Consider the following 24771-nt stretch of genomic DNA (forward strand, 5'->3'; position numbering starts at 1 on the left):
TGCACAGAAATGGCCGGACAAAGTCAATATCCAGATATTTTGTCTGATTTTAGTGAAGATGAGTTGGTTACCAACCAATATACAATGCATACAACAGATCATACTGGCTCATCAAGTCACACCTTAGTTGAAGCTTCAAATCCAATGACCGAAAATTCATTATGTATTGGGATGTCTTTTGACACAAAAGAGTCCACAGTGTCATATATCAAGCAATACCACATCGACAATGGTTATAGATTTGTGGTTGTTGAGAGCAAATCTGAAAAATTCATATGTCGATGTGTCGACCACAAAAAAGGATGCCCGTGGTGTTTACGAGCTGCTTATAGCAAGCGGAGTCTGAATTGGGAGATTAGAAAGATTGACGGAATCCACACTTGTTTGTCAACCATGCAACCTGCAGATCATGTCAATCTTGATTCCAACCAAATTGGTTCTATTGTGATGAACTCTGTAAAGGAAAATCCTTCCATACCTATCAAAAGTTTGATAGTTGAAATCAAGAATCGTTTCAGATATTCAGTTTCATATGACAAAGCTTGGAAGGGTAAGCAAAAAACGCTTGCTAAGGAGTTTGGAGATTAGGAAGAGTCTTATAATGAACTTCCAAGGTGGTATCAAGTTGTACAAGAAAGCAATCCCGGCATAATAATTCAATGCACTGGATCTCCTAGACTTGTTAGTGGCCAACCTGACCCTTCTTGCTATATTACGGAACGCGTATTTTGGTCTTTTGGACCATGCATTCAAGGGTTTAATTATTGCAAGCCAATTATCCAAGTAGATGGCACATTTCTCACAGGAAGATATCAAGGGACATTGCTAATATCACTAGCTCAAGATGGGTCACGTAATATATTCCCTTTGGCCTTCGCGATAGTGGAAGGAGAAACAAAGGAGGCCTTGATATGGTTTGTTCAACTCTTAAGGGAGCACGTACCACAATCAAACCTCTGCTTCATAACAGACAGGGGGAAAGGCATATTGGCAACCCTACAATTTGAAGAAGTACAATGGGAAGCAGATGGATTGCAATCAGTATACTGCATACGTCATATTGCTTCCAATTTCAACAAAAAATTCAAGAATCACGAATTGAAAAACCGGTTAAAGAATATGGGTAATAAAATTTTTGTTTCAGTCACCATATTTGATAATTAAATTAACTAATATAATTGCATTTTTACAGCTTACGAGGTCAAACAACCCATATTCGATGCTAAATTGGCGGCTTTGAGATCACATTCACCAGAAGTGGCATCTTGGATCGATAGGATACCACTACAAAAATGGACTCAAGCCTACGATGGGGGTAGTAGATTTGGACACATGACAACAAACCTGGCAGAATGTATGAATTCTGTTTTGAAAAGAGCTCATTCATTACCAATTTGTGCTCTAATTAAGGCAACATTTGAAAGGACCGCAACATGGTTTGTTGAGAGAGGGGTTAAGGCAGACTCCATGTTACGAGCAGGCCACCAGTATCCCAAGGAAATTAATACTATTATTAGAAAAAATCAACAACAAGCGGGAATGTGTCAAGTGCGTTGATACTCACGAGACAATAATGAATTTCAAGTTCAAGAGATGTTTTCTCCACATGATCACCGCCTACCAATGTCTTTTACAGTTAAATTAAATGATTGGTGGTGTGATTGTGGTCATTTTCAAGTTGTTTGACTGCCTTGTCATCACGTAATAGCTGTTTGCTCTTTCTCACATATAGACCTAACCTCATACATCCACCCAGTTTATAGCCTCTACAACATCAACAAAGCATATGAAATACAGTTTCATCCGGTTAGGAATAAAGAATATTGGTCCATATACACCGGACCAAATTTCATTCCAGACCCAAACATGCATCGTAGGGTAAGGGGAAGACCACCAACTAATAGAATCCATAATGAGATGGATGAACCAAATCCAAACAGACGAAACAAATGTTCATATTGTAGAAATGAAGGACATCATAGGGACAATTGTACCTACCGTTAGTAATTTATTACTTTATCCAATTTTCATGTAACTTTTATTATATTATTTTCATTATGTAATTTTTATTATGTCATTTTTATTATGTATTGGTTGCAAATTTTTATTATCTTATTTTTATTATGTAATGTATTTTTTTAAATTAATTTATTATACTAATAAAAGAATCCCAACAAATTAAATATACTATACAAAAAATTTAAAAAATGTAAATGATTGAAAAAACTGAAAATTAAAAATTTATAAAACATAAAATAAAACTGTAACGAAAAAAAAAATCAAAAACTGAAACCGACCTCCTTCCGGACGACTTCATCACGCTACATGCAAAAACCGAACGGAGGCCGGGCGACTTCATTTAAAAAAAAAAGGGGGGGGGGGAACCGGCCTCTGGGAGGACGACTTCACCTTAATGTCGTCCTCCCACCGGACGACACGACCTACTTTTACAATATTACTTCAAACAAACCCGCCGAGAAGGTGACTCCTTTTTTACAAATTTCCCCACTAATTAATATGGAAAAAAACAAAAACGGAATGTGTAAGACCATTAAAAAAATATATGGTATTTTATTCATAAATTAAGAGTGCACACCTCCACAACTCCATTATATAACATAGTGCAATCAGAGCATACAGCAGAATTGATGTTTGAAAGCAATATATATATAACTAATTAACCAAGTGATATTGTTAGGGTATAGTAATACATGGGAAATGCATAGTACTGGAAAGTTGTTCATGATTGAAACAGAACTTTGCCATGTTCAATATTCATATGGGTGATCTGAATCTCCTGAGGAAGAAGATGATACTTCACACCATGGATCTCAAAGATCCTCTTCAGTTCCAAGAGAAGCTCAGTCATCCTAACGTTTCTCTCACCATAGTTCTGATGGTTGATAGTGTGTTGCACACATAGGGCAAACTTTAGCTTGTCCACATTCTCAATTCCTTTTGCTATCAAACTGTATTTTGGATTCCAATACTTGGGTTTGCTCTCAATGTACCTAAACTCATAATCACTCATGTAAGATATTTTAACAAAATAAAAGGTGCTTAATGTTAAGCAATAAATTTGTCTGCAACTTTATGGTGAAGTCCTAGATTTGTACTTTAATACATCAGTGATTATCAATGCATTTTGAAGACACAGCGAAAGAACAGTTCAGAAAAATGGTTACTAGAAATCTCAGTTGTTTAACTTACATCTGTATAGATTTCTTGAGGGCAAGGATGGTCTCCATGGAAGTTGAAACATCGATGGTGAAATCAACTGCATCACCCATCTCTGGACTCCTATAGAAGTTGCTTATTGGCTTAGAGAGCAAAACTGCATTAGGGTAGTAAATTTTCTCATTGTCATATCGAAGAAACACTGTTGTCAAGATATTCATCTCTTCCACGATCATCTGTGGGTGAATGTAAGCACACAGAATTGAAGTTGAGAATGAAATGAAACAAAGAGAAAGATATGAGAAAAGAAAGGTTGTGAAATGAATTAATTACATGAACTCCATCAATGACGCATCGATCTCCAATATCAAAAGGGTGCATGACAAAGACAAAGATAATGGCTTCCAACACAGTCTTGCAGGTACCTTGGAAGGCAACACCTATGAGAACTGTTTGTGTGATGCAGAACAAAATTATCTTGAGTGTGGCCACCTCCATCACCAAAAGCATCACAATGATTATTATGACACTAACAATTGCACTTGCTATTTTGTGAAGCTGTTGCACTGCTGTTTTCGTATCGTTCAGTGACTGTGCTAGGGCTTTTCGTTCATAATATGCTCGAATCTGATCAAATAAATCGTTAGGGATATTTTTCTTACAATTTATATATATGGAACTTATTAATGCACTTTTGTTTTGAATCTCAATCCAATTTAAAATGAAATTCTTTTAATTTTTCAATGACTTGCTAATTTGAGTGCTTCTTTGAATTCTCCATTAAATAATTTTCATACATTTTAGGTTGTTAAATGGTCATAATTTGTCTTTATTTATGTGCTTTAAAAAGTTAAATAATTTTTTAATTTTTTTAATTCTTATTATATGAAAGAAAATAATTTTATTGCAATGAATGGGAATAATTTAAATGAAATTTTAGCCTTTGAAAATAATTATTATATTTTCTTTAAATATAATTTAGATCTCATAATACTTTGAATTTTTTAATTTATGGTTACTTTTTTGAAACATAAATTGAAAAAATTATTTTAAATAAATTTGGCATTATTGAGTTCTAATATAAATTTTAAACTGTTATCTTTACTAATTTTTTATTAGTATTATATTTAATAAATAAATTGTAAATGAGATTTAAATTAATTTTACTCTTTTAATGCATAGATTTGCCGTGTATTTTGTTATCATAAAAACAAATTTCTGTAAATTAAATTAATTTTACACATGTTTTATGTTCATAGGTGCATTTTAGTTTTAAATATATTAAAAAAAAACAGTTTTTTCACCAAGTAACTTTTAGTTTAAAAAGATTTCAAACCTAAAAGAAATAAAAAATACCTAGAAACTTCTATTCTATTTTCTTATCTTAAACTTCAAATTTAAAATAGTTTTCAAAAAGGGAAAACACATATAATTTTTATATAGTAAAAACTTACCACCCAATTTCTGAATGAAGACCTGCTTATCTGTCCTGTTTCAAGAGCACCTTCAAAGAGTGGAAATATGGTGTGTATCTCAACCCTCTTCAAAAATCTCATCAGATCTTCCTCCTCAATATACCTTCAGTAATTTGCAAATTACCATATTTTAACTCACTGTTAATAAATATTATGTATAATTGTTGCTAATTAATCTTTTCAGATGTTAATTGCTTATTCAAAAAGTCAACCACTGACACAATCATTTGTGTCAATTAGTTCAATCAGAACACATGATAAATGAGGTAAAATTAGCAACCCTGACCCACCAAACCAAAACACTTCACTGTACCTAATTTAAAAAGAATCATATTTTAATCTATTTTTTTAACCTACTTTTAATTCATTACTCTTATTATTCTTAAATCATCATATCACATCATTATAAAAAATTAAAATATATAATCTAAAAGTGATAAAAATAATGAGTTAAAAATAGATAAAAAAATAGGTTAAAATATTATTTTCCATAAAAAAAAAAAAGAAACAGTTTATTCTTGGTGGGACAATACATCAATAGTGCTTTGCTTGCGCACTACATTTAGAATATTTTGCACCACAATGGAAGATCTTAACGGAACCATCTTCTCTGTTGCTGCAAAATAATGGATCTGACACACCACTATGGTGCTGACACACTGGGGTAGGGAAAAAGTAAACCGGAACTATTATAATATAAAATAGTTCTATTTAAAATATGTATTCTTCTTTATAAGTTGGAACTAACAGAATTAAATAGGCAGTCAGCAATGTATAACATGACGTCACGAATAATGCTGCTTTATCAAAATTAAGAGAATTAATTACGGTTAAGAAACCTTAAATCAGAATACATTTACGAAACTTAGGTATAAAATTCCGCGGGTGTATTTTTTTTCTCTTGCTGCATGATGACGCATTGCCACTGAGCACAAATTGCGGGAATTGGTCGATGAAAGAAGCAGTGAAACGCAACACTAATGGACCACTGACAATGAGTACGAAATGAACCACAAAATGGCTCCGATCGCAGCACTACACACCTTAGTTCTATTTTAAGAGCTCATAGCATGGACCACAAAAGCAAAATAAAATTATAAATACATGGGACCAAACCCACAATATATACAGTGCCATGGCACCTGGGTCCGAATGTGCACTAGAGATGCCCTTAATGGTGCAAAACTCACCCACTCTCTTCTTATTAATTAGTTGTTTATTTGTATGGGTCAAGTGCACAACCTTTTCGATAGACCTAGAAAAGCATCAAAGTATAAAAGTACCTAGTCGCTAATGTTGTCCACTTTTAGTGGCTTTAGAAATTTTATGTCACCAAGATACCTAAGTTTCTCATTCTAGGTCATTTTAAACGACAATACTGATGGCCTTTTCAGAAAATATATCAAAGAGATTTGATATGATAGATTCATGAATAAATAAAAAAGAATTTGAATTCAATTTCAATCTAAAATTATAAATACTCACACATATGTAAGTGAAATCTCATATCAACTTAATCTCTTTTGTTGTTTGTTAATCCGGGTAGATATTGTTCGTTTTGAAAAAAAAATATTTAAATTGTATTTGATTTAGGGTTTAGGGTGTATCGCAACGCTAACAAATAAAAAAAAAAATGAGAATATGCACTTACTTGGCACCAGGTTTGGCAACGTTCTTGAAAATCCTCTGAGCACAGTTTCTAGCTTCCCACTCGCTATTGATCTCAGACTCAGCATTGCCAAAATCATCGACGGTTCTGGAAATGGTGGACAAGCCAGAAGATCTGACATAGTTAACAAGTCTCTTCACACTCCATGCAGACGAAGGGCTCTCCATGCTGAGCTCTCTCAGCTTCTCCATGTCGATCTTCCTCGACCCAAATCTCTTCGACTTGTACGAGTTCTTCGCCTCCTTCATCTTCAACCTCGCAGGCATCGACTTCGACCCCATCAGCTGGTGCTGCCGCAATATCTCCTCCGCGTCCTCCATCGCCGGACCCGACAAAGTATCCAAAATGTAGTGGTGGAAAACGCTCTCCTTCATTCTGTCAAAGTACGTCGTCACGTGGAACGACGACGCCAGCATCTTCACCAGTACGATCTTCACCAGCCAAATGGTTGCGCCCACCAGAACTGCCACCAGCGCCTGAAACATCTTGTTCAGAAACTTGTGGTTCTTCTTCTGCACATCGTCGAATACCAAGCTCCAGTACGAGAGTAACACCAGGCCTAACCACAAACAGTTTCTTATGCTTTTTCTAAGCCCGTAGATGAAGTACAACACCTTATCCCTTAGCATGAAGTTTCGTTCAAGGAAGAACACGATCACACCAACTAGCCACCCTGTTTGGATCATAAATTATTTGCAGAAATGTTTTTCAAACCCTAAATTCAATACATTTATAAGGAAAATGATATTATAATTACCTGAAACCAGGCGACCACTGAATGTAACCATTACCATGACACACCACCTCCAAATCTCCAATCCCAGGACGTGCATGTTGGTTATGGAAGAAATTGTCAAAGAACACACCAAGCATGCCAATATATTGAGGAACAAAGCCCACTCCATCACGAGCCTCCACTTCACTTTGAACTTCTTCTTTTGGTGCAACTTCGTGTTATGCTCTGAGCCATCCTCTTCCATGTCTTCCTTGTCCCATTTCCAGTCATCTTCGTCGTCGTCTTCTTCATTGGAAGTGAGCTTGTACGTGGGTTGGATAATGTCATCTTCTTCTTCAGAGGCTGCGAGCTTGTTGCGGGGAACATGGTTGAACTCTTGGATTCGGGATTTGGGTTTTGAGAAGCTGAGACGGTTAAGAGTTTTTACTTTTATGGGGTGTCTGGGTTTCTCTTGATGGTTTTCGGCTTCCATGGATGATGGCTTAGGATTATGTTGGTCGATGAAGAGAACAACTTGGTCTGAAGGCCTTGATTTCTCCATTTTTAGAAGGCTAAGGAGTAAGTGGTGGCCAAAACTTTCTTTGTTAAATGGATACGAGGGAGACACTCCATTCCAAACTTATATACAAGCTTATATACATCCATCTTTTCTAAATTTGATAGGGTCAAATATGATTTATATAAATGCAATTTTTCAAATTTAATTTAATCTATTTGTTTAATTATCTATGAATATACATTTTCATGCTTCCATTATTATTATTTTTTTTGTTTCATGAAAGTCAATACACGGTCTCCCTAGCTACTTTGAATGACCCATGGAGCCTCTAGGAGCATCGATAGATGTGCACCACTAAATTAAAATTGTGTTAATTTTACATTACTTATTTAAAATTTAACCCACAATTATATTAATTTAATCGAAACATTCCACTCGTTTAATCTAAGTGATGTAGTCTTCAAAAAATTATGTAGATATCATGTTTCTCAATTATAATAATTTGGAGATATAAATTTGATTTGGTGAATTTGAAAGAAAAAATAGAAGAGGCTGTAATAAGATCAATAGAGAAAAGTCTCAAAAGGATTTCAGAAGGCCTTTTAACGATTATGTGATGCCTATATATGTATTATAGTAGTTAACTAATAATTTTAACCAAAACATTAAACTAGTTTAACCAAAATGTGAAAACGTAAAATAGGTGTTCTTATGGTAGAGGTATACATTTATCATTTTTCAACCTCCAGTATCTTTATTGTGTTTTTAAGAGATAAATAGACAAAAAATGGACACTAATAAGATATCAACGGATAAGGTGTTGATAAATATTTCAATATCCATGAATCATCGTCATTTTCTTAAAATATTACAACACTTTTAACCCAAAATTTAAAAGTAATAGATTTATGAATGTTATTATTATATGTGGCTAATTTTTCTATTTCTTCGCTATCAATTCTACAAAATACATCAAATTAGAAGCAGAAAACATCCATTAAAATAATAGAGAAGAAGAAGAAGAAATAGAAAAAAGATAAAGATATATTAGATTTATAATAAGAAGACTGATATTTTGATTATTTTTTCTTACAATTTAAGGTATGTGATTTTGGAATATAGAAAAATGAATAATAAAAAAAATAAGTAGTCACTCAGAGAGGATGCAACCGATGTTATAAGATAAAATTGTCAAAATTTAATTTTTAAAAAATTATTTTTTTATAATAATTAAATTTGTGTAGGCTAGCTTGAAAGTTTGTAAGTGGCTATGGAGGATTCTCCCTTTTCTAGCATGAAAACGCGTGCGCACTGCGCGTACAAGCACTTTCTTGAAATGCAACTTGCCTAAATTCTTAGTTATGTTGCTAAAGTCAACTACCAAACATTTTGAGTAGTGATAATTTTAGGCACGTGGTTTTATTATGGAGTAGTGATATCTAAATCTTAGTATTTTTAAAATTCATTTTGTAATGAAACTAAAATCTTTAACTTTTCAGAACGTTTATATATTTAACGTGTAACTTTTATTATTCTTTAATTATTTATGATAAGATGTAATTATTGAGTTAGCTATATATTTCTAAATATATGAATATTTTACATGTTTAAAAAATCTATCAGAAATTCAAAGTCAAATATTACAAAATTATTTCTAATAAAAATTGTTCTAGAAAAGCTTCATACAATAGTTTCTATCATTACTCTAATAAAATTATTCACTAAAGCAGTCATGTAATGGGTAATTCCAGTCGTAAGGGAATCCATTCTCTTACTTTGATATTTTTGACGTTTTTTATGGATAAAAAGTTTTATTATTGCAAAAGAAAATAGTTCATATTAAATAAAATAGATATTTCAGTATCTTTGTGTTTAAAAACTTTGGCTCCTAAGCACAAAAATACTGTGTCCACTTTTTATAAAACATTAAATTAAGAAAAATTATTGAAAGAATTTATTTACGGATTTTTTTTTCTTGGTATTTTTCCAAGGACTTCTCTTACATTGCAGAGTCTTGTAGTTTTCGCATTTTGGTACTTAGATGTTTTTTAAGAAACGATTTTGTTAATTATATATAATTTAAAATATATAGGTTATAATACTTTGTAAATTAATATAACGAATTTTTTCATAAAATGAGAATAAAAAAAAATCAGCTTTTAGTATTGTATGTTTATAATTATGAAAAATTAATTTAGCCTTATAAGATTTTGAAAGGCCATAATAATCAAAATTTGGGGTTATAATGCTTTGAATACTTACCATTGTTAATTCAAAACTAACAAAATAACTATAAAAATTATGTTTCACTAAAAGAAAACTCTTAAATAATAATCAATTTTAATGATAAAAAATATATTTAGAGATCAATTTTATAAATAAATACTAATTTAGAGATAAATTCTTTTGAAAATCAAAATTTTAGTAACTAATGTTAGCGACAAACTAACTCGTAATAGAAACTATTTCACTTACCAATTCAAAGACTAATTATAATTTTCTGAAATTATTTGAGTTACTAATAATTTTTAGTTTATAAATTGATTATTATAGTGATTAATTATTTTTTATTATTAAAATTGATCATTATTCAAAGATTTACTTGTACATTATTAATTAAAAAATAAATAAACTGCCAATTTTAATACAGTTAATTTTAGAAAAAAAAGACTTTCAAAAATTCATGTTTTGTTTTTATTTATATTTTTCTTTCTATTATGTCATGTATGATTATATTTTCCTCCCTTATTTATATATATATATATATATATATATATATATATATATATATATTCAAATCTTCCTTCTTTATTTTATATTCTTGAAGTTTTCACAAGAGAGTACACAGTAAATTGTTTAAATAATCATTATTGATGAGGAACGATTAAGATAGTTTTCAAAACTTATGGTATTAAATTTACTTGGACTTACTATCATAATTTTATTAGTGAATAGTATATTAACTAGAAGAACTTCTTTTTAATTACTTTATTCACTAAACTTATGACATGATTTCGTATTTCACTTATGATTTAATTGAGTTATCCATTGAAGTCGTATCTAAGTATCAGAGAATATCTTACATATTAATTTTTAATGATAGATATGTAAAAATTGTGCAAACTATTATATATATATATATATATATATAATAATGTTTTCATAATGATCAATTTTAGTGACTAAAATTTGTTAATTAATATAGTAATTAATTTACAAAATAAAAAATTATAGTTACTAAAAAAATTCACTATTATGAATAAAAAATTATAATTGGTCTTTAGATTGATTTTTAAAATTTAGCTACTAAAGTTTTAACTACCAAAAAAATTGGCCACTAAACATTAATTACCAAAGTTTTTGTTACCAAAAAAATTGGATTTTAAATTAGTCTCTAATTAATTAGTGACCATTTTAGCGATTAACTATAACTTTTTATTCACAATAGGGTCTATTTTAGTAACTAAAAATTTTGGTATCTAAACTGGTCATTATAATGATTAACAACTTTTGATCATTAAAATTAAGTGTTAATGAGAATTTTTTTTATAATATATATATATAATCTTCATATATATATATATATATATATATATATATATATATAAATAATATGGTTGGATGGTGAAGGGTTGTCATGCGCATGAAAAGAACATCATGATGAAATGAAATAGACTTTCTTTTTTGGGTGGAAAAATGAAAGACTTGCTTTCCATCACATAATGAATGTGAAGATATGTATTGCATCAACATGTGAAGCATTAAAAATGTATATACATAGATTGTGATATCGACCTCCAAACAAACAGCTGTACGAGGTCGGAAAGTGCTTCATCATCGACTATAGTTATTTAAGGTTTAAACACATCAATTATTTCAACAAATAATAATATTAAATATTAAGCTAATATAGCTACATGAAGCTACAAAGAAGAACGTGGTCATCTTTGTATCAAGGAAGTGTTGGCTAACGGTACAAGATCATAAAAAACACACACCTTAGTGGGAAAATCCACTAAGCTATACAGAATTTGCAAATCAAAGACACACTTTTCTAGTGAAAAATAATCATTTTATATTTATATAATATTTCAGTTTTAAGTGAGTGTTATGCCTATGTTTGAGCATATCTTGACATTACAGGAATGATAACACATATTTTATAAACATGTTTATAGTTTTATTATATCGTGAATGCATTTTTCACATGTTTTATTTTTGTTTTTTAGCTTACTTCATTTCAATGTATCAGAATAAATTATGTTCAATGTACATATGTATTTTAATTTTGTGTTTTTAGCTTATAGATCTTTATTCATTATCTTGACGATAACTTTTTATTCTCTAAATATTATTTTTGTCTAATTCTAGTAACATTAGATTTTACATTTTTAAAGTTTCAAAATAAATATGTGATTTACAGGATTTGAAGTTCTTTACTATTTTGACACATATTTACAATAATTTTATAAAGGAACCTATGTACATTAAATTTTTCTTGTATTAGCTTAATTTTTTATAATTGGACTAATGAACCTAATTAGAGTCCAGATTTAAATCCATATAGACAATAATCTATTTATGGCATAAATATGCTTAAACTTGCATACAAAAATCATTTATTAAAATTTTCCACTTTTAGAAATGGTCCCTTCATCTCCTTTTCTTTCCATTATCTCCATATTTGTTTTCAGCCAATCCTCTTCTCCTCTCTTATCCCAAATTCCTTTGTTGTTTTCTTATCAATATATAACTGATCAATGAAAATTAATTCATCAAATCAAGAATAAATAAGTCAATTTAAGTTTTGTACCAATCATTGAAAGTTTATTTTTGTCTTTTATAATTTTTTTAGTTTTGATTTTGCTCATCGTGATTATAAATTGTGTTTTTTATTTTATAAATCAAATTTGAAATTTATTGAATTTTGATTTAATCATTAAATATGAATAGAATTGAATGATAAGTTGATTTGATTTGAATTAATCAATTTAATTGATTAATTAAATGAATTAATGGTTCAAACTTGAATATAAATATTTAGAAAACTTGCTTGGTACTTGAACATGAATTTCTTTTTTTTTAAATATTTTTAGTTTCGGTTTTTCAATTCTCATAGTTATTTAATTTTTATTTATACTCTCAAACTCTAGACCCCAAATTAATTTTTATATAAAAAATATTAAATATAGAAGACAATCAAAATTTGTCATCCGAAAATCATTCTTGATTATATTCTATATTATAAGAATGCAAAGAAAACTTTTTATATTTGATTTCAAGAGTGACAGTGAAAATTAAAAAAAAAAGTAGCCACACATAATGATGATCATGGGGCTAAGATGTAACATCAAGATAAGGACAAGAAGACTAAAAAAACAATGAGATTGTTTCACATAGTCTGAAAACAATGTTTAAATTCCTGTAGATTTAGTAACAAAATCATGCGTGTAGACATTGGGGTACGGAAAGAAGTGGTTCTAATTTCAATAATATCATTAATATTAATATTAATAAATTCTTTTCACGTTGAATTCATTTTTTTTTTAATGTATGTATCATGTACGATGCATGAGATATTATGAAACGTGAAAGTCTTAGAAGCAGAGGTTCAATGTCTGCATTATCAATCCTAATATATTAATTTTGTTTATTGTGATTACTGTTTTCTTATTATTTAACAAAAATGTGAATAAAAACATTTATTTTTCTACTAATTAATATAACAAAAGTATATAATCAATCAATAAGAAATTAAGAAATTGTAACATGATAATTTGTGAACCAACATCAGTGCTATGAACTAAACTGTATTAAATAAAAATAACAACACTGAGTGATCAGGTAAGGACGGCTCTTGGAAAACTGTTTGATGTATTTCAACACATGACGTCCATTATATGTTATGTAATAGGTTGAATCAAAATAACATGAAAGTAGAAAAATAGCAGGGATATAAAATTAAAATTAAAGATATTTGATTAAAAAGAAATAATAAAAAAATAAATATAAAAATTTTGAAAAAGAAAATTTATTTTTTTATTTTTTATTTTAAAATCATTTTGTTCTTTGTTTCGCTTCGCCCTATGTCAATATCGTTTCTTTTCTTCCTATCTCATTAATTTCAACATGCGTCACCATTAAATTTTTAAATTTTTTTATTTCAAATTACATAAAATATAAAATTTACATTCGGAATTCCGAAAAACACAATAGGGAATTCAAAAATTTTATGAGGGTACAAAAAGAAATTGATGGTGTTGCAAGAACAAACTACCCCAAGAACATTGTAGTAAGTGTCTTTGACTTTCTTTCCTTGCCTAACTTGAAAAGAAGAAATTAGCACAGGAAATCAACTTCTAATAACGTGCATGCATCCACGTCCATATATCAGAAAATAAGGAATGCTACGCTGTATAAGATACTAACAGATATAATATGCCGCCACAGAAGTGATCATGGGACTCGAGTATCATATCATAACTAGCCCGAGCATGATCTTCATAGCAATCTGGATGATCATGGCAACGTTGATGTCAGAGAAATTCAGACCATATTGATGATTGCTCATGTTGCCAATCATATACGATGGTAGCAGTTTATGAGCACAGCTCTTTATCGCTTCCATTCCAGATCTTCACAATGAACTGTTTAATTCCTTTTAGGGAGTTATCAGGCTGGCTTTTCATGTTTACGTTTCAGATATTTCCCATTCCCAGCAAGTCCAGTGTGTTTTGTAAGAATCATGCTTAAACATGAAGACGAGGGATGAATGATCTTACTACTCAACAATTTGGCGACGATGATAGCATGTCTCTTTGGTGGGAACCAGGACCTCATTTTCCTTACAGCCACGTCATCCACTTAGACAGGCACTGTCTATGAAGGTACTCTGGTAAATCTGCCTAGAAAAATAACACATTACAAAATCAGTTTAACAGTAACTTTATTTCATCTTTATCAAGAACAATAGATTTTCCTACATATACTTCTATAGAAGGTGACATGATTTCAAAATTAGAACAATAAAAAATATACAATGAAGCACATTGGATGGAGAAGGGCATATTCAGTTCAAATATGATATTTGAGCACTGATAATAAAGAGGGATAAAATACTTGAATCAAACATATTTTAAATGTAATAAACAAAATATCTATAGTAATTGCTAATTAAAGTCAAAGCTAATCATATTCAAAAACCAAAGTATGTCAAGAGACAAATTGATCTATTCATATAAACTAGAAAGAATTGATAAACAAGACAAGGGTCATAATTCAGGTACTTCACAAACATAGAGAGATAGGGTAAATAATAAAAATTCAAAGACATGGTTATGACAGAATGCGTAAAATTAATATAAAACACAGCTTAAAATGAAAAAGAGAATTGACATTTAGAAAACGAACAAGTCATTATACATGTTGTAATAAGCCATAATTTATCGATTTATTACAGTGAGTCTGTGATATTTCCATCTGTATTGATACAGAAGCTTAAAAGACAAAAGCAAAAATAAAATAAAATTATAAAATGAAGATAGGAATATTCAAAGTGCTCAAGAAGTAAAACACATGTACATCACAATAAGGTTACTATTTTGAAATGCCAGTGCTTCCTCGAATCAGACTAAAATTCAATCAAGATATTCAGCGATTTTAACAACCATAACAAATACCTCAGACATTTTTAATTTGAATGTAACCATGCAGTTCTATGTCCATAATCACTGCTTCAAATTCTACCAAGGAGAATCTCGTTTTCTTTTTTCTGGTAACTTAAATCTCATCCACTGGCAGAACCATTATGATCAAAATCCAACATTTTTCACCACAAATGTTGCAAATATGATTCCATCCACTAACGTTTATAAGCCTAAAAGTTTATTTAAATATATGGATTATGGAACTTACACTGCTCAATCCTGAAGAGTACCCATCAGTTGAAAGCAACCAACTTCTAATATTTGACAGAGAAACTAACTTCTGGCTAGCAGAATCATAATCTAGCAATTCATCATCGTCACCACCTTCATCGCGATAATAGGTCCTCCTCTTCTTTCTAGCCTTCTTTTTTCTTCTACTTTTTACTCTGACTGACAAACTGCTATCGAAATCAGAACAATCTTCTTCTAATGGTCCATCCTCTTCTGGCAATGCATTTTTATTAGAGTTACGAAAACCAATTTGATTATTCACAAACAAAGACTCCCAAGACTCGGGGGTCTGGTATTCTCGTGACAGTCTATAGTAAATAAGCCATGACAAGAGTCCCATATACTTTATCACTTCTATAGTTTTCATCTTATATTTGTCCTTGAAGATTGTTGTCAAGATATTAGGATTGCTTGGGATTGCAGACATCTTTGAAACAATTTCATTGATTTTTTCATGTGGCTCCCAAGCCTCTTCATCACGTAAAAGGCGTAGAAGCTGCCTCCCCTGTGCAGTGACAGCATTTAGCAGCAGTAACTGGTCAATAGATCCATAAGCACCACATTTAAAAACTAAAATCACAAACAAATTAGAGATGTCGTTGAAATGTTGAAGTTCCATTCTTGGGCCAAGAGATTTACAAAGTGATTCCACAAGATAGCATAAGTCTTGATCTTCAAGAGCAATAAGAAGACGTCCACACAGAGAGGAGAAGGGCTGCTGCCCGAGGAATTCATTTATAACATCCCATATGTCTTTAAATTCCTCCTTATACATTAAATCAATGAAATATTGCACAAAGAAGGACCTATCAATAAAAAAAATATCACCATCCTTCACTGACTCAGAAAACTCATCAGATGACCAAAACTCAGGTACATGTTCTAGAAAGTTTTCTACAGTTTGGAGAATATCCAAATCTAGAAAATAATGGGGCTTAGTAGCAACCACTGCTGGTGACTGCCCGTGCTTTCCTTTCCACTCCAGCTCCTCCCAACAAATATCTCTATTTTTAAATGCAAACTGGGACAGTGCCCTAAAACCTTTCCCCTGCTCTAGTCCACCGCCAGAGGAAGAGCAGGTAAACCACTGCAATACTCGCTTAGGATTACCTGCATCCCATACACAAGTTATACAATACAACAAGAACTGATACACACACTTGTTTTGCTGTCATGAAAAATTCACAAATCATAGTAAGTTCGATTTAATGAATACTAGAGCACCCATCACATATATATAAATTTCAACCAGAAACCATTCAAAAATTCACAAGGTTAAATCCACAAATGATACAACCGTTTGAATCAGAGAGCAACAAGATATCGCTATAAACAACCTACAATGCATTCAGGAACAAACAAGAGAGTATAATAAAGGAGAAACACCCAATTTCTCTCCTAGTATATGCATTCTTCATCACTTCTAGTTTTTGTAATCCCTCAAATCTCTATATCTACTTGACAATAAAATGCATAGTTTCACCCCTGCTCTGACACAACCTACTAACCACCAAAGTTTGAAACTGCAGTCAAGGTTTTAAGAAACAATCCCTGACCACAATTTCAACCACAATGCCAGGTTTTTTAAATCACTGAAACATATTTTCGACAGCAATTCACCAGTATGTCCACAGTTTCCTATGACATGATTGCAACGAAAACATTATCACAATTTAAAAAAAAAAACATTGAAATTGCGACCAGCAAACGTGGCCGAAATTTCATGGTTTCAGGCTTTAAGAGTCAGTACAAATTGCAGTACAACAAAAATTCAGAGCTTTTGTGCCCCATTAACAGTAACTTCAATGACTACTCCTAACAACACTTTAAAAGAGCAAAGAATGCGCAGACGGACTAACCTTGAAAAAATTTCTCAAGAACGTGACACCTCCCAGCCAAAATGGAACCAAGTTTGTGCGGCGAAGTGTCAACCATGAAATGCAGAAGCTGAGACGCCAAGTCGCGTTTCGTCCGTCGTGTTCTTAGCAAAGCCCGAAACAGGTCACGCTGATCGACGAAAGTCACGCAGTTGAAACCCGCGACGGTGTTGCAGAGCCATAAGCGCGCTTCGGCGCGACCCACCGCGGACCAAATAACGGTTTCCAAGTCGTTCAAAAGGGACAATTTGGATCGAGTTGAATCGTCGTTGTCTACGACGTCGTTCCAATTGGGTTTCGTTAACAACAAGTCGATCATTGTTTTGCTCTGAATGAACGAACCCTACGAACTTGTAATGGGAAACTCTGAAAACCCTAACGCGACGGAGCAAAGAAAATTGCCACGCAGCTCCGAACTAGCATGTACGTAGCCAACCTTTCAAATAACAACATAAATAAATAAGAGGCGGTTACTTTTAAGAACATGTAAAAGAATTGATGAATTCTGTAACAATCATTTTAAAAAGTTATATTTTTTTAATCATTTATACCATAAATATTTATCTAGGAAAAATGCGAAGATATTCTTTTAATATGTTATAATCGATTTTTACATGTTATAAGATTTTTATTTGTATAATAATGGCTTGAAAAATCATATTTAGGATAATTTTTAATTGATTAATATAAAAAATACATATCAAAATTAAACTCATTTAAAAAAATATACTAAATATTTTAATTATTATTTACTAACCTTTATTTTAAATGCTGTTGTCACATTTATAAATGAATAACTTTTTTTCAACAAGCAATGAACTAAATTAATTATTAAAAGTACGGTTGTAAAACATTTTAAAAAAATCAAACAAGCAATAAACTAAATTAATTCTTAAAAGTACAAGGATAAAAGTACCGAGTAATGGTTGTTATTATTACTAAATGACTACTAATTATATCTCCAAATAATAATAATATAATGAGTTTTCGACAGAGTTTTACCAGTTTGAGGATGAAAATTATATAATTTGTCAGTCTATGGAATTTTAGTCACTTAAAAGGTGAGTTGAAAATAGAATGTTAGATAATATATCACTAGCATTTAAAGAAAAACTTAAATAACAGGCATTTGATCAGTTTAGGGAATAAAATGATATTTTGTAATTTTAGAGAGTAAATAATGTTGTTTAACCCAACAAGGAACATAAATTTAGGCAAATCCATCCTCGTGAGTCGTGCATCAAACTCGTCTAAGGTTATTTCAGCCAGATATTTGGTTTTCAAATCCTGAGTATGCAGCATTAAATACTCAAAGGCGTCTCCAACAAAAATCATTGTACAGTTTCACATAACTTACGAACACTAAAATCAACCTTCAAGTGTTTTGTAAAGACTAATCTTAAAATTCGAAGGTGACTAAAATTGAACTTTTAATTTTTCAAAAACAAAATATTGTATCCATAATTTGTCATCTTGAACCAAGGTTAGACGAAAACCATAGCTTTTTCTGGCATACTAATATCTTCTGAATGCTACTGCCATTCTCAGTATCTTCTTTACGACACTCCCAACGCATACCCTTACAAATGGTTGAGATAGCATCCGTAAAGTAAATGGATTCACGAATAATTGCATACCCACCAGGTCGTAAGATTCTATCCATTTCCAGCAACACATATTTCATCTCACACCTGCAACATAACAAGCATTCTCAAATATATACACTGTGCAAGTCATGTAGCAGAGAACATATATTGTCAAGTGGGTTACAAAAGGATCCATTTTATAGATTGGAGTCGGTTATTAATAGAAAATAACTCATCTTGAATTAGCAGTTCTATATTTGTGTTGTACTAGAAACTGCAGAATGACTGTTATCCATAGAAAATTAACATATGGTACACTCACCTGTGGCTTTCTGCAGTGAAGAATCCATCAAGGTGAAGCAGGTCGTATGTTCGAGGATATGTTGAAAAAGCTTCACACCTACCATGAAAGGAATGGAATGAACATCTTTACCAAACAAAAGCATGGTCATAAATAAATAAAAGAAAGGTTAAATATATTTTTAGTTCCTGAACTTTGACACAAAATTATAATTTATTATATGTCTCAAACTTTGATACATTTTGATCCTCGAGTTTTAAAAATAAATAAATATAGTCATTTTAATCCTAAGATGTTAACTTCTTTTTTACGTATTAAATGTTATTTCAAGTTAGCATTTGAGTTGTTTATATAATTTATCACATTCAAACTTCAAATCCCAACTTGGAATACCATCTGACACTTAAAAAAAAAAGTTAGCATTATAAGGTTAAAAAGGACACATCTATTTATTTTGTAGAGTTTGAGAATAAATAGACGAATTTCAATTTTGTGTCAGAATTCAGAGATTAAAAACGTATTTAAGCCATAAAAAAATTATGATTCGTATAAAACATTTCCAAATTACCAGTCATGGAAGGTCCCAATAAGCCCTCGATCAAAAATCACAGGGAGTGTATTGGTAGCATAAGATGAGACCACGTTCATGATCCATACAGGATCATTGATCAAGGCAGTAGCAAAACCTCCATATGCTGTGTTCATGTCCATTACATTTCTTATCTTGTCTGTCCCAAGGTCGGGGATCAACTTCTTGTAGTACAAAGTCTGTTTTTTCCATTTACTGTTATCATGTCTGAAAGCTTTAGCACTCCCACGATGAACCATCGAAATCCGTTCTGGTGGAACGTTCAACCGTTCAGGCCACTTAGCAATGGATGAGAGGCCTAATTCCTTAAACTTAGGATCTGGAACCACAATACAGGCACGACTTGGAGTGTACCATGCTGAATCTGGTTCAAGGCCGTCATCACAGATATGTGGATAGGTATCTCTAACCACCTTATTATAACAATTGTTATCTTCAGACTTCTGCCATACAGCAATGTCACCCTTTTCCTTGAACAATTTAAAGCACATTGAAGTCAGCAATTCCTGCAACTTCTCATAATCTGATATTTGTGCTTCAATAGTTGTGTTCCATCCACGCCACCTGCGCTTGTAATTTATTGGTGGGCCAGACAAGACCCAAAATCCTCCAGGACGAACAATCCGGTGTATTTCGAGGAGATAAGCACCACCTAAAATCAGATAGCCATCATAAAGAACTAGAATTTAGAGTGAACTACACAGCTATAAGTAGAGAGAGATTAGAAGAAAACAAAGAAAAAAAATTATCAAGACAGTAAGATTAGAGTAAACTTGACAGCTTGAAATAAATGATGGACCTAGTTCAAGGGCATTCTATTTACCATTTTATGAAATAGAAACTCTTGTTAATATGGGAAAAACAAACTAAAATAGTCACAGCTTCACCTTTATAAAAAGCAAAGTAGTAAAATGTGGCTGATTAAGATCTAAAACTAAATGCCAGCATAATATGAAAGCACTCAACGTGTTCACAACATATGCATTTAATCCAAAATTTAGGCAGCTACAAACTGGTAATTACTGAAGTTCATGATCACAAGAAGAGTTGCATAAAAAGGAATAAATTCTAAAGTTCAAAATCCCCAGAAAGAAGTACCAAATTCTGTCCATGGGATTAGACACCTGGAGCAATGAGCCATATCAAAGGAGTTTGATGGAAATGGAAGTCTCTGTGTAGAAATGACACCAAGAATTGCAGGGATACCACGCTCTAGAGCAAATTGAATCTGAGCTCGATGGTTATCTCTTGGTGCAAGAGAGAGAGTTAGAATCCCACGATCCAACAAGTTACCACCCCAGCTAGCAACCTAATATAATATAAATTTGAGTTATGTGGTTTAATTGATTTAACTCACGTCTATAACATGTCTGAGTAATGGGACTGGATCAGTAGTAGAGTTAAGAATAGGAATTACAAAACTGGCACTTTCCAAATCCCAAGTTTGTGTCGGGAAGATACAATAACAGTAATGCAAGTGAAGAACAAGCCAAAATGTTTTAATCCCCCATTCCTCTCCTTGTGCTTCTACTTTTAAACCACCTTAATAGGTGTCTTACATGCACAATGAAATTAATTGGTTCTTTCCATTTTATGGTAATAAATTGATTTCAAAATATATTCATACAGCAGTTCAAAAGCACAACGAATCAGCATGTGCAATTAAACTAGAATCAAAGGAACTTCGAGAACTCTTATAAGCAGGCCACACCCTATTAGACAAGAAAAAAAAAGGCTGAAACACTGACCCCACAGCCAGTATCAATGGCAGTTCGAATGGTCCCATCTTTCATTTCTGGTATCATATCTTGCATTAAATCAACATATTTTCCAACACCATTGGGGAACATAGTTCCCCCACCGGGAAAGATGAATTTATCGCCTTCCTTTTTCAACCAATGCTGACCAGACTTCTGCTTGTTAATCCACTCATTTGGAACATTGCTGTAATTAACATAACAAGGAACACTTGATGTAGTGACAAAATATCTATTAAAAGAAATTTCAATCAAGCAAAGCTTTTATTGAAAACCCAAAAGACAAATATTATACCTGTACCAACATTCATCTCTGCTCTTAGGCCATCTAATTGGAGGCTTATACCCATTTGGGGGAGGAACTAAGCATTCTTTCCTCTCAGCTTTTGGAGGGCAATGGCGTTCCAACAAAGTAGGCTGACGGGAGATGTACTTCTTCCATCTCTGTAAGTTTAAGCATACATAATCAATAATAAAACTTTCTTCTACAAGTTCTATAACATGAAAAAATGGACTACAATCAGTAAACATTACCCTTGGATCTGTGCATGGAGTGTAATCTTGAAAGTCAATACTGCATTCTGGAAAACTAATGTATTTAATTTGCAGAGGATTTATGGATAGCTCCTTGGGGGACCCAATGGATATCTGGTCATATATTGACAAAAGTCTGTCCTTCTCAGAACAAAAGATTATCCCCGTATAGAAAGAAAATCCACATAGCACCACTAATATGATTGCCATAGGGACAATCGTGCTCTTTTCCTGCTGGGTGACTGGTATTCCATCTCTGTTGTTCATTGTCTGTGAAATAATCAACTATCTGAAGAAAGACAATAAACTCAACATCACAAATAGGTAACATGCTCCCCCAACTCATATCTTAATGATAAACCCAACAGTTTAAAAAGACAAATCAAATTCATATCCCATTCAAAATAGTCAGTTAACAACATTATCAAACATAGATAGATAATCACTGATGAAAAAAAGGGCACTCGGAACTCACGAGTTTCAAGAGCCACACTGTAACCACCTGCCAAGAAATCAAGTTCTATTAGTTCTGTGTTTTGCCCCTAATAATAATAATTATAGTAATAGTCTAGAAGATGCTAAAATACTGAAAAGGGGGGAAAATAACATCAGTTTCCTATCTGCTGCAGAAATCAAACATGCATAAAAGTCATATAGTATGCACTCAAATCTAAAAAGACAATTTCTCTAAGGTTATCAATCCTAGTTTAACTACTTAGGTCAAAGAATAACAGTACAGAAATCAGCAATCTGTAAAGGGGTTATCAATGTTAATTCACATTAAAAAAGACTTAAACACCAATATCACAACCAGAGCAATGAAAGAATACACAAATTCCCATGATTGCTGCATTGTGAAACCAAAAACTGGCAAAGAGAATGCGATTATGATTAAATTCCAGCCGGTCAATACTCAGCAACCACAGCAGCTACCTTCCACGCACTCTTGCCATCATGATTTTCACACAACACTGGACCCAAAAACCCACTCTCCATTCAATAAGTTAAAAGAAAGCTCTAATTGTTGCTCCATGCTCTGTTGCCATGGAAGAAAAAAAAAAAAAAGGGGGGGGCACCAAATAACAGCAACATAACAATAACTAATTGGTTAATTGTCCTTGTTTGAAAAGATGAATTGTCTATAGAGTTGTGTGAGTGCAACATTTCAGAAAAGGGTTAAATCCAAAGAACCCTCTAATCCAAGTTTCACCGATTCAGTTCAGACTTCAGAAAAAAAGGGCATATAATAATGTATTCTGTCCAATAAACAGTAAGAATTTAAACTACTTTAAGCCCATCTGATTGTAAAACGAAAAATATAAAGACCCGGAGAACTCATGCAGAAATCAGATCCGTGACAATAAAGAATGAAAAATGGAAGAATCCAAAAGAGACACGAGGACAGAGATCCGACACAGGTGAACAAAGAGAAAGAGAAAGGAATCCATGGAACAACTCACTCAGATTCCTAATGCCATGACTAACTAGCTCAGTCATTATATTACCAAATCTCTGCTGTTTTCGTCTCATGTTTGATTTCAATTCAACTTGGTCCATCCTTAACCATTTTTTTTTTCATTTAAATCACCAAAAATATCGAATTTTTTGAACCAGGGATTGTCCTTGTTCATATTTTAACCCTTTGGGGTTTTTCCATTTATAATCAGCTTCCTTGATCTAAAATTCATCCACTACTAAAATTATAAATTTGTTCAAAATAGTAAGACATTTCATTTATTTTTTATTCTTGTCATAAATATAATTATCTGTTCATAACCAATATAGATCACTGTAATTAAGATGTTCAGTGTTTTTTGTTTTTGTTGTCTAGATACCGTATCGAGTCAACGATAACGTTATGAATTTTGGTTAATTTTTTCATAAATTTTTTTAAATCTTATGAAAAATAAATTTATTTAAACAGGTCTTTATTCCATTGAATATAAAAAGCAGTTAAAATGGAGAGACTTAATTATTCGTAAAAGAAAAAAATTAACTTCTCAAAAAATAAAAATTATACAATATTCTTGATAAACACTTCTAGAAAACAAAAAATCAATTTGATTATTACTTGATTATGTGTGGATGTGATGTTGTAAAATAAGATGTTTACCCTGTCTATTAATCTATATTTAAAATAAAGTAGTTGTGGTGGAAATTAATTTTAAAATATTTAAGTTCTCATTTCTTATGAATTTAGTGTCTTATATTTCTTAATGTTACTTATAACTTTTTTCCAGTCAAGATGTCATAGGATGCTAAGAAGAATCTCACAGTAAAACAATAGCTAGCAACTTAGTCTCACACTCAAAATTAAATATTTATTGAATTATTATACGGTACTTATGAAACTATAGAAGTTGTGAATTGTCACTTATAAATTTCCTTTATTTAAACTATTGATACTTAAAATTAAAGTTTGTTTTCGGTAAACTCCAGTATTGAATTTTTCATTTTTGTAGGGATCAAAATGAAACCATATTATTCCATGTAGAATCATTACTTACTCAAACAAAATATTTAGAAAAAAAATTATAAAAAAAGTTTAATTAGAAAACAAAAATGATTGATGAGTCAACATTTGTTGAAATTTTCTGCTACATTTTAAGACTTTTTGAAATTGAGGTGTATTTG

General features: G+C 31.7%; 3 protein-coding genes and 1 pseudogene across 7 annotated transcripts; 1 reads left to right on the forward strand and 3 right to left on the reverse strand.

The window, feature by feature from the left end:
• Window positions 1-381: 381 nt before the first annotated feature.
• LOC114175399 lies at window positions 382-1557 on the forward strand (annotated as a pseudogene).
• Window positions 1558-2545: 988 nt separating this feature from the next.
• Window positions 2546-7688, reverse strand: LOC114176272 (mechanosensitive ion channel protein 10-like). Its single transcript, XM_028061255.1, has 6 exons — window positions 7079-7688; window positions 6304-6994; window positions 4632-4755; window positions 3511-3804; window positions 3211-3413; window positions 2546-3011 (listed from the first exon to the last, which is right to left on the reverse strand). The coding sequence occupies exons 1-6, from the start codon at window positions 7596-7598 to the stop codon at window positions 2741-2743; spliced, it is 2103 nt and encodes a 700-aa protein (XP_027917056.1). The 5' UTR covers window positions 7599-7688; the 3' UTR covers window positions 2546-2740.
• A 6081-nt stretch (window positions 7689-13769) lies between these two features.
• On the reverse strand, window positions 13770-17823 carry LOC114179224. 2 transcript variants are annotated; one of them, XM_028065485.1, is made up of 3 exons: window positions 17353-17823; window positions 15471-16603; window positions 13770-14457 (listed from the first exon to the last, which is right to left on the reverse strand). In XM_028065485.1, the coding sequence occupies exons 1-3, from the start codon at window positions 17687-17689 to the stop codon at window positions 14413-14415; spliced, it is 1515 nt and encodes a 504-aa protein (XP_027921286.1). In that variant the 5' UTR covers window positions 17690-17823; the 3' UTR covers window positions 13770-14412. The 2 variants fall into 2 exon arrangements, with proteins under 2 accessions (XP_027921286.1, XP_027921285.1); XM_028065484.1 differs by having other exon boundaries at window positions 13770-14461.
• Window positions 17824-18642: 819 nt separating this feature from the next.
• Window positions 18643-23817, reverse strand: LOC114178151 (probable methyltransferase PMT20). Of its 4 annotated transcripts, none has more exons than XM_028063888.1 (9): window positions 23598-23817; window positions 22613-22639; window positions 22138-22426; window positions 21899-22047; window positions 21595-21790; window positions 20945-21155; window positions 19826-20498; window positions 19279-19356; window positions 18643-19061 (listed from the first exon to the last, which is right to left on the reverse strand). In XM_028063888.1, exons 3-9 carry the CDS (start codon window positions 22402-22404, stop codon window positions 18839-18841), a joined length of 1797 nt encoding a protein of 598 aa, XP_027919689.1. In that variant the 5' UTR covers window positions 22405-22426; window positions 22613-22639; window positions 23598-23817; the 3' UTR covers window positions 18643-18838. The 4 variants fall into 4 exon arrangements, with proteins under 4 accessions (XP_027919689.1, XP_027919691.1, XP_027919692.1 ...); XM_028063890.1 differs by having other exon boundaries at window positions 23643-23780; XM_028063891.1 differs by lacking the exon at window positions 23598-23817 and adding an exon at window positions 23464-23591.
• Window positions 23818-24771: the final 954 nt, after the last annotated feature.

Source organism: Vigna unguiculata, chromosome 3, assembly GCF_004118075.2.
Source record: "Vigna unguiculata cultivar IT97K-499-35 chromosome 3, ASM411807v1, whole genome shotgun sequence".
In the NCBI taxonomy this organism is placed as follows: Eukaryota; Viridiplantae; Streptophyta; class Magnoliopsida; order Fabales; family Fabaceae; genus Vigna; species Vigna unguiculata.

What these genes read in the sequence shown, in the direction of transcription:
- LOC114176272 (XM_028061255.1), bottom strand. Translation starts at nt 7,598, where the DNA reads ATGGAGAAATCAAGGCCTTCAGACCAAGTTGTTCTCTTCATCGACCAA. An exon ending in GCGTCATTGATGGAGTTCAT is followed by an intron (nt 3,414 to 3,510) that starts GTAATTAATTCA and finishes ATTCACCCACAG; the next exon opens with ATGATCGTGGAAGAGATGAA. An exon ending in CTCAAGAAATCTATACAGAT is followed by an intron (nt 3,012 to 3,210) that starts GTAAGTTAAACA and finishes TTATGAGTTTAG; the next exon opens with GTACATTGAGAGCAAACCCA.
- LOC114179224 (XM_028065484.1), bottom strand. Translation starts at nt 17,689, where the DNA reads ATGATCGACTTGTTGTTAACGAAACCCAATTGGAACGACGTCGTAGAC. An exon ending in TCTTGAGAAATTTTTTCAAG is followed by an intron (nt 16,604 to 17,352) that starts GTTAGTCCGTCT and finishes TATGGGATGCAG; the next exon opens with GTAATCCTAAGCGAGTATTG. An exon ending in ACTCTTCAGGATTGAGCAGT is followed by an intron (nt 14,462 to 15,470) that starts GTAAGTTCCATA and finishes TTATTTTTCTAG; the next exon opens with GCAGATTTACCAGAGTACCT.
- LOC114178151 (XM_028063888.1), bottom strand. Translation starts at nt 22,404, where the DNA reads ATGAACAACAGAGATGGAATACCAGTCACCCAGCAGGAAAAGAGCACG. An exon ending in AGAGATGAATGTTGGTACAG is followed by an intron (nt 21,791 to 21,898) that starts GTATAATATTTG and finishes TGTTAATTACAG; the next exon opens with CAATGTTCCAAATGAGTGGA. An exon ending in TTCACTGCAGAAAGCCACAG is followed by an intron (nt 19,062 to 19,278) that starts GTGAGTGTACCA and finishes GTTATGTTGCAG; the next exon opens with GTGTGAGATGAAATATGTGT.